General features: G+C 46.6%; 1 protein-coding gene across 6 annotated transcripts in view; it reads left to right on the top strand.

Annotated features, from left to right (window-relative positions):
- The first annotated feature begins 923 nt into the window (after positions 1 to 923).
- DOCK9 (dedicator of cytokinesis 9) overlaps positions 924 to 11,834 on the top strand; it is a 276,869-nt gene continuing 265,958 nt past the window's right edge. For all 6 annotated transcript variants that reach the window (XM_059377675.1, XM_059377673.1, XM_059377664.1 and 3 more), the window contains exon 1: positions 924 to 1,114. In XM_059377675.1, coding sequence (XP_059233658.1) covers positions 986 to 1,114 — 129 coding nt within the window. In that variant the 5' untranslated portion in view covers positions 924 to 985. The remainder of the gene's footprint in view (positions 1,115 to 11,834) is intronic.

The raw sequence follows: 11,834 nt of genomic DNA, 5'->3' as shown, positions 1-11,834 counted from the left end.
TCCTCAGTTTATAGGAGAAATAGGCGAGGCTCAGAAGTTTCCATCCCGCCCAAGGTGACGCAGCAGGTCGCCGTTGCGGGCCGGGGTCTGCGTGACTCGCAGCGACTGTCCCGGCCCGCGCCGCCCCTCGCGCGGGGGCGCTCCCGGAGGCTCCCCGCCGTTCGCGCTACGCCCCTGAGGGCTTTTAGGCCGAGAAGCGCCGCTGCGGCGCTCCCCGCCGCGTCCCGGACAGGGCGCTCCATCCGGCTCCGTGCTCTCTCCGTGCCGCATCAAGTCCACCTTCCCGAAACCCCAGAGCCCCCGGCGCCCGGGGGCGTGGTGCCACCGAGCCCGCTCCCTGCCGCGGAGCGTGGGGTCCCACTATACAGGCGCCGGTTCCGGGGACTTGGTCCCGCTCCAGCGCCAGACTGTGCGCCCTGTCAGCGGCGTGCGCGACCTTCACCTCGGGTCTTCGGACTAGCGGCCCGGGAAGCAGAGGGGTTGGGGGGGGTGGGCGCCCCACCCGTCCGGCAGCCGGCGTCCTGCCACCTCGTCCGGCGCCGAGCAGCGCCTGCGGGGCTGACCTGCCGGGCCCGCCGTCCCGCCGCGCCGCCCCTCCTCCTCCTCCTCCTCCTCCTCCCGCCCCGCCCCGCCCCGCGCCGGACACCCCGCCCCGAGGAGGCGGCCCGGCGAGCGGCCGCCGAGGGAGGCCGGTGGCATGGGGGTGCCGCCACCGCCACACTCACGGTCGCCCCTAGCGAGCCCGGGCGCTGCTCTGAGTGCTGGGCACCGCGGACGTCTCCGGGGGCGCCTCGGGGCGTGACACGGTGCGGAGGGCGCGGCTCGGGTTGCGCCGCCAGGACGCGCGGCGAGCGGCAGGGGGAGCGGGCGGGCGGCGGCGCCGGGAGCTGCGGGCGGGCCAGGCCGGGCGCTCAGGGCGCACCTGGCGGCGGCGCGGCCGGGCCGGACCGCGGGAGCTGGCGCAGCGGCGGCGGTGACGGCGAGGATGTCGCAGCCGCCGCTGCTCCCTGCCTCGGCCGAGACTCGGAAGTTCACCCGGGCGCTGAGTAAGCCCGGCACGGCGGCCGAGCTGCGGCAGAGCGTGTCGGAGGTGGTGCGTGGCTCGGTGCTTCTGGTGAGTGCGGGACCGCGGACGGTGGGAGGCGGGCGGGCGGCCACCTCCTCCGCGCTCCTCTAAGTCGGTCGGGCCCAGGCCGAGCTGCACGACTCTGCTGGGTCTGCAGGATTAAGAGGTGGTGGATGCTGGACGGGAGAGAGGGGAAGATCCTGGAGGGCAGCAACTTCCATATCCCCACCCCGAGTCTGGGGTCCTCTCCCCACTGTTGCCCCTTCCCTCCTGGGAAATTTCCTGGAAGTGAGGGGGTCATCTCCCTAAACTCCGCCCCCCCCCGACCCCCCGCAAGTTTACCTTCCTCTGCTAAATTGGGGTTTTACACTTCCTTGCTCCCATTCCTCCCGCAGTCCCCGGCTCTTCCGGTATATTCTGGAGGGTCTTGGCACCTGTGGCCTGGAGGGCTGCAGGGGAGTGGAGGTGAGGGCTTCTTTTTCTAGTCGGTAACCCGGGTGAGAGGTGGCCCTGCGCACCCTTAGGGTGGGCTGAGCTCCAGAAGGGAAGCGGTTCCGCCCCCTCCCCTTAAACCGGCTTCCTGAGGTTTGGCCTCCTCTTACAAGGGTTAGGGGGCGTGATAGAAACCCTTGGTAATTTCAGCGCTGGTGCAGATTACCAAGAAGTTTGGGGATTTGAAGCAAGTGAAACAAGCAGCCCCAAGAGTAATCTGGTCGTAACAGAACATCTTTAAAGAATGGGTCCCTGGGTGTAGGAAGATGAAGTTTTAAATCGACTTTTCTGTAGCCAGGGCTGGCCCTGCTATATTTGGAAACACAGTACACCCAGATCACTTGGAAGGTGCAGGAGAGGAGCGACTTCTGACGGCAGCATGTTCTCTGGGGCAGCTGGAAACTTTTAGCTGCTCCTTGCGTTGTTGTTGGCATTTGTTTTCTGGAAAGGGGCTTGTTTGTGGGCGGGAGATTTGTGGTGTTTGTTGGAGTGATGCAAGAAGATGGGCCTTGGAAGTGATTCTCTGTGCTTTGGGGTGCTGTGTGTGGGATATTGTCCTGGTGAGTGCAGGGGCCCTTAACACAGGAGCCAAGGCATCATTCTGGTGGCAGATAGATGCCCTTCCTGAGCAGACACAGGATGACATGAATGATGTTCGTGGATATTGGAGATGAGGCTTTGCTGGTTTCCATATCCAGCTTGCTTAGTTTGATTTTTCTCTCATTTGATAGCTCTGCCAAGTCACCCCAGATTCCTCAAACTCCAGTCAGTCTGCCAGTAATAAACAGGGATTTTATTTTTTCTTTTCTATTGAACTTGGTCAGTTGATGGAAAGAGTAGAGCAGAGTTGGGAATAGACCAGAACCCGGCTTCTCCTCCAAAACCCAAACTGACTTCTCTTCCTTTGGCCCAAGGAGGACTCTCTGCATCTTCTTGACTTTTGCCATTGGGTGTATGTTAAGGATAAGGCCTGCAACATCTGTGATGTTTTTTTCTTTTGTTACCTGAAATTCGGTCCTTTTCACCCCGGGGGCTAATGTCCTCATTAGGGATTTGAGGCAAAAGAAGAGTAAGTAAGACATGACTATACCATGATTTCCAAAGTTCTGGCAGGCCTGACCTGAAGAGGAGGTACTGGTTTAATAACCATTAGGCTGAGCACGGAAGTTCCAAAATACGCACACACTGCAACAGCTGTAGACGTGCAGCATTCCTTGAGTACCTGCCCTTCCTACTGGAGGCGGCCTACTGATAGTGACCTGGTAATGTCTATTCCCGTGTATGACACACTTCTGTGTTACCTTATGACACTTTAATAGCACATCTGTTTTCCTTAGGCACCTTCCCCATGAACAGTCAGATGCCTGGCTGGTGTCTCAGCTCTTAGTGTTGTCTGTCAGTGGTCACTTCTCTGATGAAACAAAACAAACAAAAAAAATTGTAGGAGAGCAGGTGTCATCCCTGGGGCATTTGAGGGGCTCCCTGGCAGAGTGGGATGTGCGTGGCAATGGTTCTGCATTGCAGAAGGAGGAATTTGAGATAGCATACAGATGCTAAAAATTACCCCTAAGACAGGTACTCTGCCACCACCTGCTTCTTCTTGCTGCTCCCCAGTGTCCGTTAGGAAACCACAGCAGGTGCACCTGCCACAGAAGTTCTGGTTTGGCTTTAATCTAGGAGGATATAAGGAGGTCCCCCTGATCCTTGTGGGAGGCCGAACAGCAACCAAGCCAGGGGTTGGAATCCCATGGTCTGTTCATCCATGTTTGGATGGAAGTATCGCTCTGCTCTGTCTTTGATGACTTGGGTCAATGCTAATACAATGCCTACGTTATAGTAAAAACTCAATAAATATTCTTAACTAGCTGACCAATAAAGCAATTTTGCAGGTGGGCTAAAATTAAAAATGAATAGGGTATGAATTTAACTGGCTCTTCACATGCTTCTAGCTTTGGTGAGTGGCTGGTAGTGAGACCAGAAACAACAAAATTAAATAATTCAGTGGGTAATAAAGGGTGCCACTTAAACTTTAAAAGTGAGATGTGCTCATAAATATTTTATTGTTTGATAGCTTCATTTTTCATAGGCTCAGGTTTGTGGGACTTTAAAAAGATTTTGTACTAATTTGAAGAGCTCGAAAATAAACATACAAAAAAAAATGGAGAGAATAGTATAATGAACCCTTATAATCCATCACACAGATTCAGTAATTATCGAGATTTTACCCAACTTTGTTTTAAGTGTCGTGTGTGTGTGTGTGTGTGTGTATGTGTGTGTGTGTGTGTGTGTGTGTGTTTGTATACGTGTGACATTGGGAATTCCAGGCCTTTTGTTCTTTTACCCCATATACCTAGTATGTGTTGTTAAAAATAGGGATTGTACAGAAATACAGAAATACAATGTACAGAATACATGAAATACAATGCCATTATGATAAAATTAATAAATAATCTGTTGATATACTCTTCAGGTTTCCCAGATTGCTTAAAAAAATATTTAATAGGTAGTTTGTTTTAATCAGAATTTAAGCAAGGTTTGCCGACCCTTTTGAATGTGGTTCGCACTTTGGCGAGGCGTAGAATTATTTGTAATAGAGAGGACACTCTCTGGGGTCAGGGGTCCTGGGTTTTAATCCTAGAGGATTAGTAGTTTAGACCATGGGCCCTGGAGTCCCATGGGCAGTCTTAGGCACATAACTTATCCTTGCTGTGCCTCAGTTTCCTCATCTGTGGAGTGGAAATAATTCTGTACTTATTTTTTTTAGGGTTAGTTGGGAAGATTAAATGAGTTCTATAGATAAAGCTCTTTGACAGTGCCTGGCACATATTCTGCCAGCTACTTAAGTTATGCTGGGCTGTTGCTTAACTTCTCTGAACTTCAAAGTTCTATAGATTTTAAAGATTTATTTCTTTATTTTAGAGAGTGTGTGAGCAGGGGGAGGGCAGAGGGAAAGAGAGAGAGAGAGAGAGAGAGAGAGGCAGATTTCCCACTGAGCATGGAGGAGCCTAACATGGATCTTGATCTCACAACCCTGAGATCATGACCTGAGCCAAAATCAAGAGTCAGATGCTTAACCCACTGAGCCACTCTGGTGCCCCAGGCTCTATTATATTAAATGAGGGGCTATACTAGATTGTTCCTAGAGTCCCTTTCCTTATCAGCATGCTTGAATTCTAGGATGCTTTTATGAGAAGGTAAAGGTACTGCTACTAATGTTCTTGACTGTAGGAAAAGTAATTTATGATTTTTTTTTTAGATTTTATTTATTTATTTGACAGAGAGAGATCACAAGACAGAGAGGCAGGCAGAGAGAGAGGGGGGAAGCAGGCTCCCCACTGAGCAGAGAGTCTGATGTGGAGCTTGATCCCAGGACCCGAGCCGAAGGCAGAGACTTAACCCACTGAGCCACCCAGGTGCCCCAGTAATTTAGGATTTTGGGTAATGAAAGAAGTATCCCCACAATTCCAGAATTAGCTTTCCATGATTTAGAATAGTCAGGAGGGCAGCACATTCAAAATAATACGCAAGCTCAGAAGAAAAACTTCCCTGAACAGGGTTGAATTGTGATTGCTTTTGGAGCTCCCAAAGCATTTTACCTTGGGTCTTTCAGATTCATTAAAGATAGCATCATAATGGCCTAGATCTAACAGTATGTCACCCAAGGCCTAAAAATATCCTTTCTCTAAAAAATTTGTGTGAATATTATAACACAGGCCTTTGCATGGGTTTACCAGCCATATGCACTTGGATGTTGATGCCTAAGTCACCTGGCTTCTGACTTCCTTGCTCATCTTAGTATGCTCAGCTTCTAACTCTCCTTCCATGCTCCTTGGAGATCCAGTGGTGTGAAATGAAATGAAACCAAGTTGGGTCACTCAGTTTCCTTTTGTGTTACTGGAGGGGAAGGGACAGAAGGTGTGGGATGATATTCTCCTGGACTATGTGCTTGGGGCCTTCGTCACCCTCCTAGGTCAGTCGGTTCAAGGTTCCAGTGTTATCTGAGATAATGTGAGACCTAAGTGGTGGTAGTCTTTGAAATCCTTAGGAAGGTAGAATCTCATTTTGTCTGTAATTTTAAATCAGATATGTTAGTAAATTGACAACTGAACTGGCCTGAGCATCACCTCACTGTCTTTCTCCACCCTCTGGTCGAGTCCGAGCAAAACAGAAATGTCCCAAAACACAGGAAGCTGGGTGGAGGCCCATCTCCAAGTAGATAATCAACAACAGGTTCTGTTTCTTTGGTTTCTGGTCCATTTGAATATTAGGAGATGGGAGGGCATTAGTAATGTCTTGAATTTGAAAAGGGAGGGAAGGAATTGTGAAATCCTGTGGATTGAGGGCCTTCTCTGTGCTAGGACTCTTTGCTGGGTGCTGAGGATGAGGAAAGTCCTCGCCTTGAGGGTTTATGATCTAAACAGGTGGACAGGTCGATAGTTTACAAAAAAGTTGGTCACAGTATAAGGAGCACATTTAAAGGGTCAAATGGCTGGCCCCACGATAGAGGAAGAGGAGATGACAGAGAACTAGTGTCCATGGGAAAGTGTTCAGAAAAACTGAATTGGACCTGGAAGATGTGGAGATAAGGGGTACTTTTTTGTTCCAGAAAGGAATAAGAGGTTGAACTAAAGCTTAGAATGCCCGGGTAAGCCAAGAAGGAACAGAGCAGCTTGGGAAAAGAGGGATAAGTTGTAGGAGGAAGGGAAAGAAATTTTGAGAGGTACATTTCCTAATTTGGGGAACAGTTTCAGTGAGTGGCTGAGAGGACACCACAAAATAATTCTTTTTCTTTTCTTTAAAAATTTTTTTTGACAGAGGGAGAGAAAGAGGGAGGAGGGACAGAGGGAGAGAATCTTAAGAAGGCTCCACACTTAGTGTAGAGCCTGACACAGGGTTTAGTCCCATGACCTTGAGATCATGACCCGAGCCAAATTCGAGAGTCAGATGCTTAACCGACTGAGCCACCCAGGTGCCCCTTCCTTGTCTCTTTGAGACCTATTTTAGAAAAGAGGTTCATAGCAGTCTGTGAATATATACTTCTTAGAGACATCTTCTCCTAAGTGTAATCTTGGGGGTAAATAATATAATGAGTTTCTGTCATGCAGGCCCAGTGACAGGGAGAGAAAGGTCTCTGGCATGAAAAGAAAACCCCGAAATAGGCCTCAGTGTAAACATTTAGGGTATCATGGGAGGAGTAGTCAAACATGGTGGGTGCACACCATTCAGGAAATGCTGCTGCAAAAAACCAGTGTTTATGCTAAAACCCAGCTTTTATACTAAAATAAATTACAACTAAATGTAAGAGTTACATGTGAAATAAATAAAAGAAGCGGGGATGAATAATCATGTAAGGGTGGAGTGGGATTTTTAAAGTGTTAAAGTAAAGGGAGAAACCAGTTTGGTCTGGGGCTTAGGAAGCAAGCTGTGGCTTTGCCACTGGTGAGCTGAGGCCTCCAAGCAGGTTACTACACTGAATCCTCAGTTTGCTCTTCTGAGAGTTGGGATTATTAAACATTATTATCTTAGAGTTTTTAAAATAAAGATTAAATAAGGTCACGTATTTAAGTCACTTAGTAGTTTTTAGCAAATTTCAGGTATTGATTATGTTAATAAAGGAAAAGATTGAAAGATTGGTTATCTTGACTCAGTATATCTGGATCCAGGATTCATTGAGCACTTACTGTATCCTAGGACCTGTGTTAGGGCTTCATGCATGGGACGGTAAGTCACCACAAGGTGACACAGCTGTAAATGGAGGGTCTCTGTCTAGGACCACATGTTCCTCACTGTTCTGCTGATTGCCTTCCCATGTAAACCCTCAAACCTCTGTTCTATGTGTAACAAGTAGTACCATAAATTTGAAAGTCAATAAACTTAGAAACACTATGCACTCTATTTGTCTGTATCCATATCTCAGTCACAATATTTTAAAAAAATCTATTGAGAGTTCTTACAAATCAATTACAAAAAGAAAAACACTCCTGTAAAATAATGGGAAAGGACATTAATAGGCAACTTCTCAAAGAAGGGAGTATAATTAGCCTATAGACAGCAGACCAGAATGTTCAACCTTGCTAAAAAGTAGAGAAACATTAATTAAAACAAGATGCCATCTTTGCCTGGTAAATTTGCAAAGGTAGAAAAGGTCTTTGCAAGGATGGGTGAACTGGGCACTCCTGTTTGCAGGACTGCCCAAGTCCACAACTCCAGGGACTCCATTTGCATGGCATTTCATGAGAATTGTGTCTCCTGGATTTTATGACATGATGAATGCTATAATCTTTTTGCAGTTGGGCTACATATTAGAAACTTTAACATATTCTCATTCTTTGGTCCAGTGCTTGTAACTGTGGGAATTTCTCCTGAGGATTAATCTGAAATGTGCATTAAGTTCAGTTTCTGAAGTCAAACTGCCGACCGTTCAGGGCAGAAAATGTAAAATACTGCACCAACTGCAAAGTATCTAAAGGTCTTGACAGTAGTCTAAATAAATTGTGGAATGTGGAGTATTTATGATGCCATTATGTTTTGTTTTCGAAGAGTAATGATGAGAAAATTCTTCCATTGCTTTGCTGGAAGGCAGGGAGCTCGTGGTTAAGTTCAGGGGCCTGGGCCTGGCTGTTTGGGTTCTGGTACCTCTTTGCTAGTAACCGCTGTGTGACCTTGGATTGTGCTTTTGCAGCCTGACTTCTGATCTGTCCTTGGTCAGGGGTGTTCTGTCCGTCCTCACCCCGTCAACTTGCTGGTCTACAGCGTTTCGGGCCATTCCGCCGCCATCTTCCTTTTCTCTGCTTCTCCTCCATGCCCTAGTCCTCTGTCCCCTTGCTGCTCTCACCACCCAGGGGCATTCCTGCAGGGTCCCTTCTCCACCACTGGCTCGTGGAATTTAATCTCCCCCCTTCACCAAAAGGGAGTGCCACACATTCTCTCTGATTTCTGAATCTTGACCTCAGTTTCCCTAGCTTAGACTTGCTTGTCCACTAACTTGCCTCACATGTGCACTTGGCTGTCCTGTGAGTCCCTTATGTTCAACATCTATGAAACTTAAATTGCCACTTTTCATCCCAAACCAGCCATCCTTTTTGTGTTCTTTTCTTTACCAATAGACATCACTGTCATGGCCACTGACTTTGAAATCGTTCGTTCCTCCTTCCTCTCTTGGTTTTCTTTTGCCTTTCTCATTCCATCATCACTGCATCCCCTATGTTCTGTTTTTGCTTCAGTCATTGTGGGCTGTTGACTCCCAGAACCTCCGAGGCTCAGAGGTTCCCAGCGCTACCTCTCTGTCAAGGATGGCTGGGACATGTTATTTCATATCCTAGCACCTGGGTTGATGGGACAGCCATCATCTTAATTGGGGTGTGCCCTTGTGGAGGCCAACAGTGTGGAGACTTAGGCTTCCACACAGTCACTTTTGCTTCCGTTCCATTGACAAAAAGCACACCTAGCTCCAAGGGCAGGGAAGTATAGGTTTATCTGTGTGTCTGCAAGGAAGCTAAAATCTTTGGTGAGCCTCTGGCCGCACTCCTGACTACAAACTTCTTATCCCTTTCCCTCCGTGTCCTGTCCTGATCAGTCCCTCCTGTCTTCGTCTCTTTGCAGCCTTTCTTTAATAGAATCTAAGCCTATCCTTAAGGCTTTAATTCTGAAAACTTAACCCACCATTGCTTCCCACTGCCCTTGTAATAGGAACTTCTTCCCTTGGCCTGTAAAGGACTCTCCTTGTTACACACTTCTCGGCTGTTGCTCCCTGGCCTGGCTTTAACGGTCTCTGGATGCCGGGCTGTCTCCTACCCCAGGACCTTGGCAGAAGCTCTTACCTCTGCCTGGGATAATAATCACCTCTTGCCTCCTTCCTCATCTGCCAGGCCACTCCCCTAGGTCTTTGGAACTGTATTTACATGCCCTTGCCTCACAGAGGCCTTACCTATCCACCCAAACTGAAACAGGCCCTGCCTGTTCTCTTCCTCTGTTATGCTTAGCACAATGTATATCTTTATTTGTGTGCACCTTTGTTTAATGCCTGTTTCCCTCACTGAACTGTTTGTTCACTGCCGTTTCTCCAGTGCCTGGCATGTAGCGGGGTCTGGCGAACAGTTTATGGGTGAATGAGTGACTACTGAAGACGGCATCTTACAGTTCTGGTTGTTCATCCTTTTTTGATTCCCCATTGCCCTGAATTTCTCTCCCCTGTACCTGGTTCTATTTACTTCATTCTAGTCCAGCTACCTCTCTCTGATTAGATTTCCTAACCCTCAATTCCATTTTGTCATTAATTTCTCATTGCCACCTCGTAATTTGTTGATATTCCCGCAGGGAAGAATCTATCACCTTGGGGCTGGCCGTGTGTTTGTTTTAGTTTAGAAAAAGCTGCTCAGGTTGTCAGTAAATCTGTATGATCTTTGCATAGTTTTTGAAGGCAGCCACGCATTTTGGTGCAAGTAAGATTCATTTCCTTTTTTAGGACCCTTTGTTTTTATCAACTCTCTGGAGCTTCAGTGTGTAAAATAATACATTGGTCTAGTTCTTGTGTTAGGTATTTGGTAACTAACTCATCTGAAAACAAAATGAAATAAAACAAAAATACAAACACCATTCAGTTCAATTGTGAGTTTTGCAAACCATCAAGAAGTATGTGGATGGTGAAATTGTTTCTTTTTCTTTTTCTTTTTTTTTGAAGTTGTTCCTATTATACATCTCTTGTCACTTTTTTTTTTCCTTCTAGGATTCCCGGAGTCCTTATCAGTGAATAGATTGCAAGGAGACTTATTATCTGATCAGAACTCTGTAATGCCAAATGGTGTGTTTGAATCTCCCTGCCCCCTTTTCTGAATTTGGCAGGGATAAATACAATTAAGATAGTACTTGGGTGTGTCTACTTCAGGAGGCCGGCTGGGTTCCCTGCTTCTGTTGGAGACTTGTCCGTTTATTTATTATAGGTTAACATTTATTGGATGTTAACTGGATTTGCTGAGTAAATCTAGGAGCAGATATAAAGAGGTCTCCACTGACCTCTTTATTCTCAAGTTTATTCCGAAACTTTTCTGTTCTTAGTTTGAGATTCACATGCTCTATTTTCATACATTTTGTCTTTTTTTTTTTTTTTTTTAAGATTTATTTGAGGGAGAGAGAAAGAAAAAAAGGAAGTGGGGAGGAGGGCCAGAGGGAGAGAATCTCCAGCAATCTCCCTGCTGAGCATGGAGCCCTATGCAGGGCCCCATCTGAGGACCCCAAGATCGTGACCCGAGCTGAAGCCGAGTCAGACTGTTGCTACCCTGTCGCCCCTCCATACATTTTGTCTTGACAGAAAATACATGTTCTATTGTGTGGCTATTGTAATGTTCTATGGAAAGATATTTACTGTGTTAAGTTAAAAAAGCGATTATAAACAGTATATACAGAATTACTCACTTTTTGAAAAAAGTATAAGCAATATTTTGTTCATGAAAAAGTTTTATGATCTTACAGATGCTATAATGAATCCTTCTTTCTTGTTTCAGAAATATGTTAAATATCAAATCTTTAGTTCCAGAACTCTAGAACATAGAAAAGATGGTGGTATAACCAAGTTTCTGGTGGTAGGGGGATTTTTCTTTCTAGGGATGGCATTGGGATGTAATGGATACGAACTTGGGTTCTGGACGTTTTTGGTCTGGAACTCTGCTGAGAAGTTTTCACCCCGAGAATGGACATTATAATAGCACTTATCTTGTAGATCTCTGTGATGATTAAGTGAGCACATGCATATAAAGCACTTTGAATAGGGCTTGGCACGTCGTAAAAACCCAGTAAGTACAAGCTTTTGTTATTTGTGAGAGCAATCTAAAAGAATATCAAATAGCTCTTAAAAAAGTGCCAATGAGGGAGAATTTGTAATATGAAAAAATTACAGTTGGGTGGAAAGTAAAATATGGAAATGTGTATGATCATAACTGTAGAAGAAATAGCCTGTAAGAAACATGTTGGAAGGAAATAGATGAAAAGCTAGGCGTGTATGATTTGTTCTTTATATATTCTATTTCCTAACTGTTGTACTTTTGTAAGTGGATGGTAATAATCAAGAAAAAGGATGGGACGCCTGGGTGGCTCAGTTGGTTAAGCAGCTGCCTTCGGCTCAGGTCATGATCCCAGGGTCCTGGGATCGAGTCCCACATCAGGTTCCTTGCTCGGCAGGGAGCCTGCTTCTCCCTCTGCCTCTGCCTGCCTCTCTGTCTGCCTGTGCTTGCTCGTTCTCTCTCCCTCTGTCTCTGACAAATAAATAAATAAAATCTTTAAA

Source organism: Mustela nigripes, chromosome 15, assembly GCF_022355385.1.
Source record: "Mustela nigripes isolate SB6536 chromosome 15, MUSNIG.SB6536, whole genome shotgun sequence".
Classification (NCBI taxonomy): domain Eukaryota; kingdom Metazoa; phylum Chordata; class Mammalia; order Carnivora; family Mustelidae; genus Mustela; species Mustela nigripes.
This window is presented reverse-complemented; position numbering and strand designations above follow the sequence as displayed.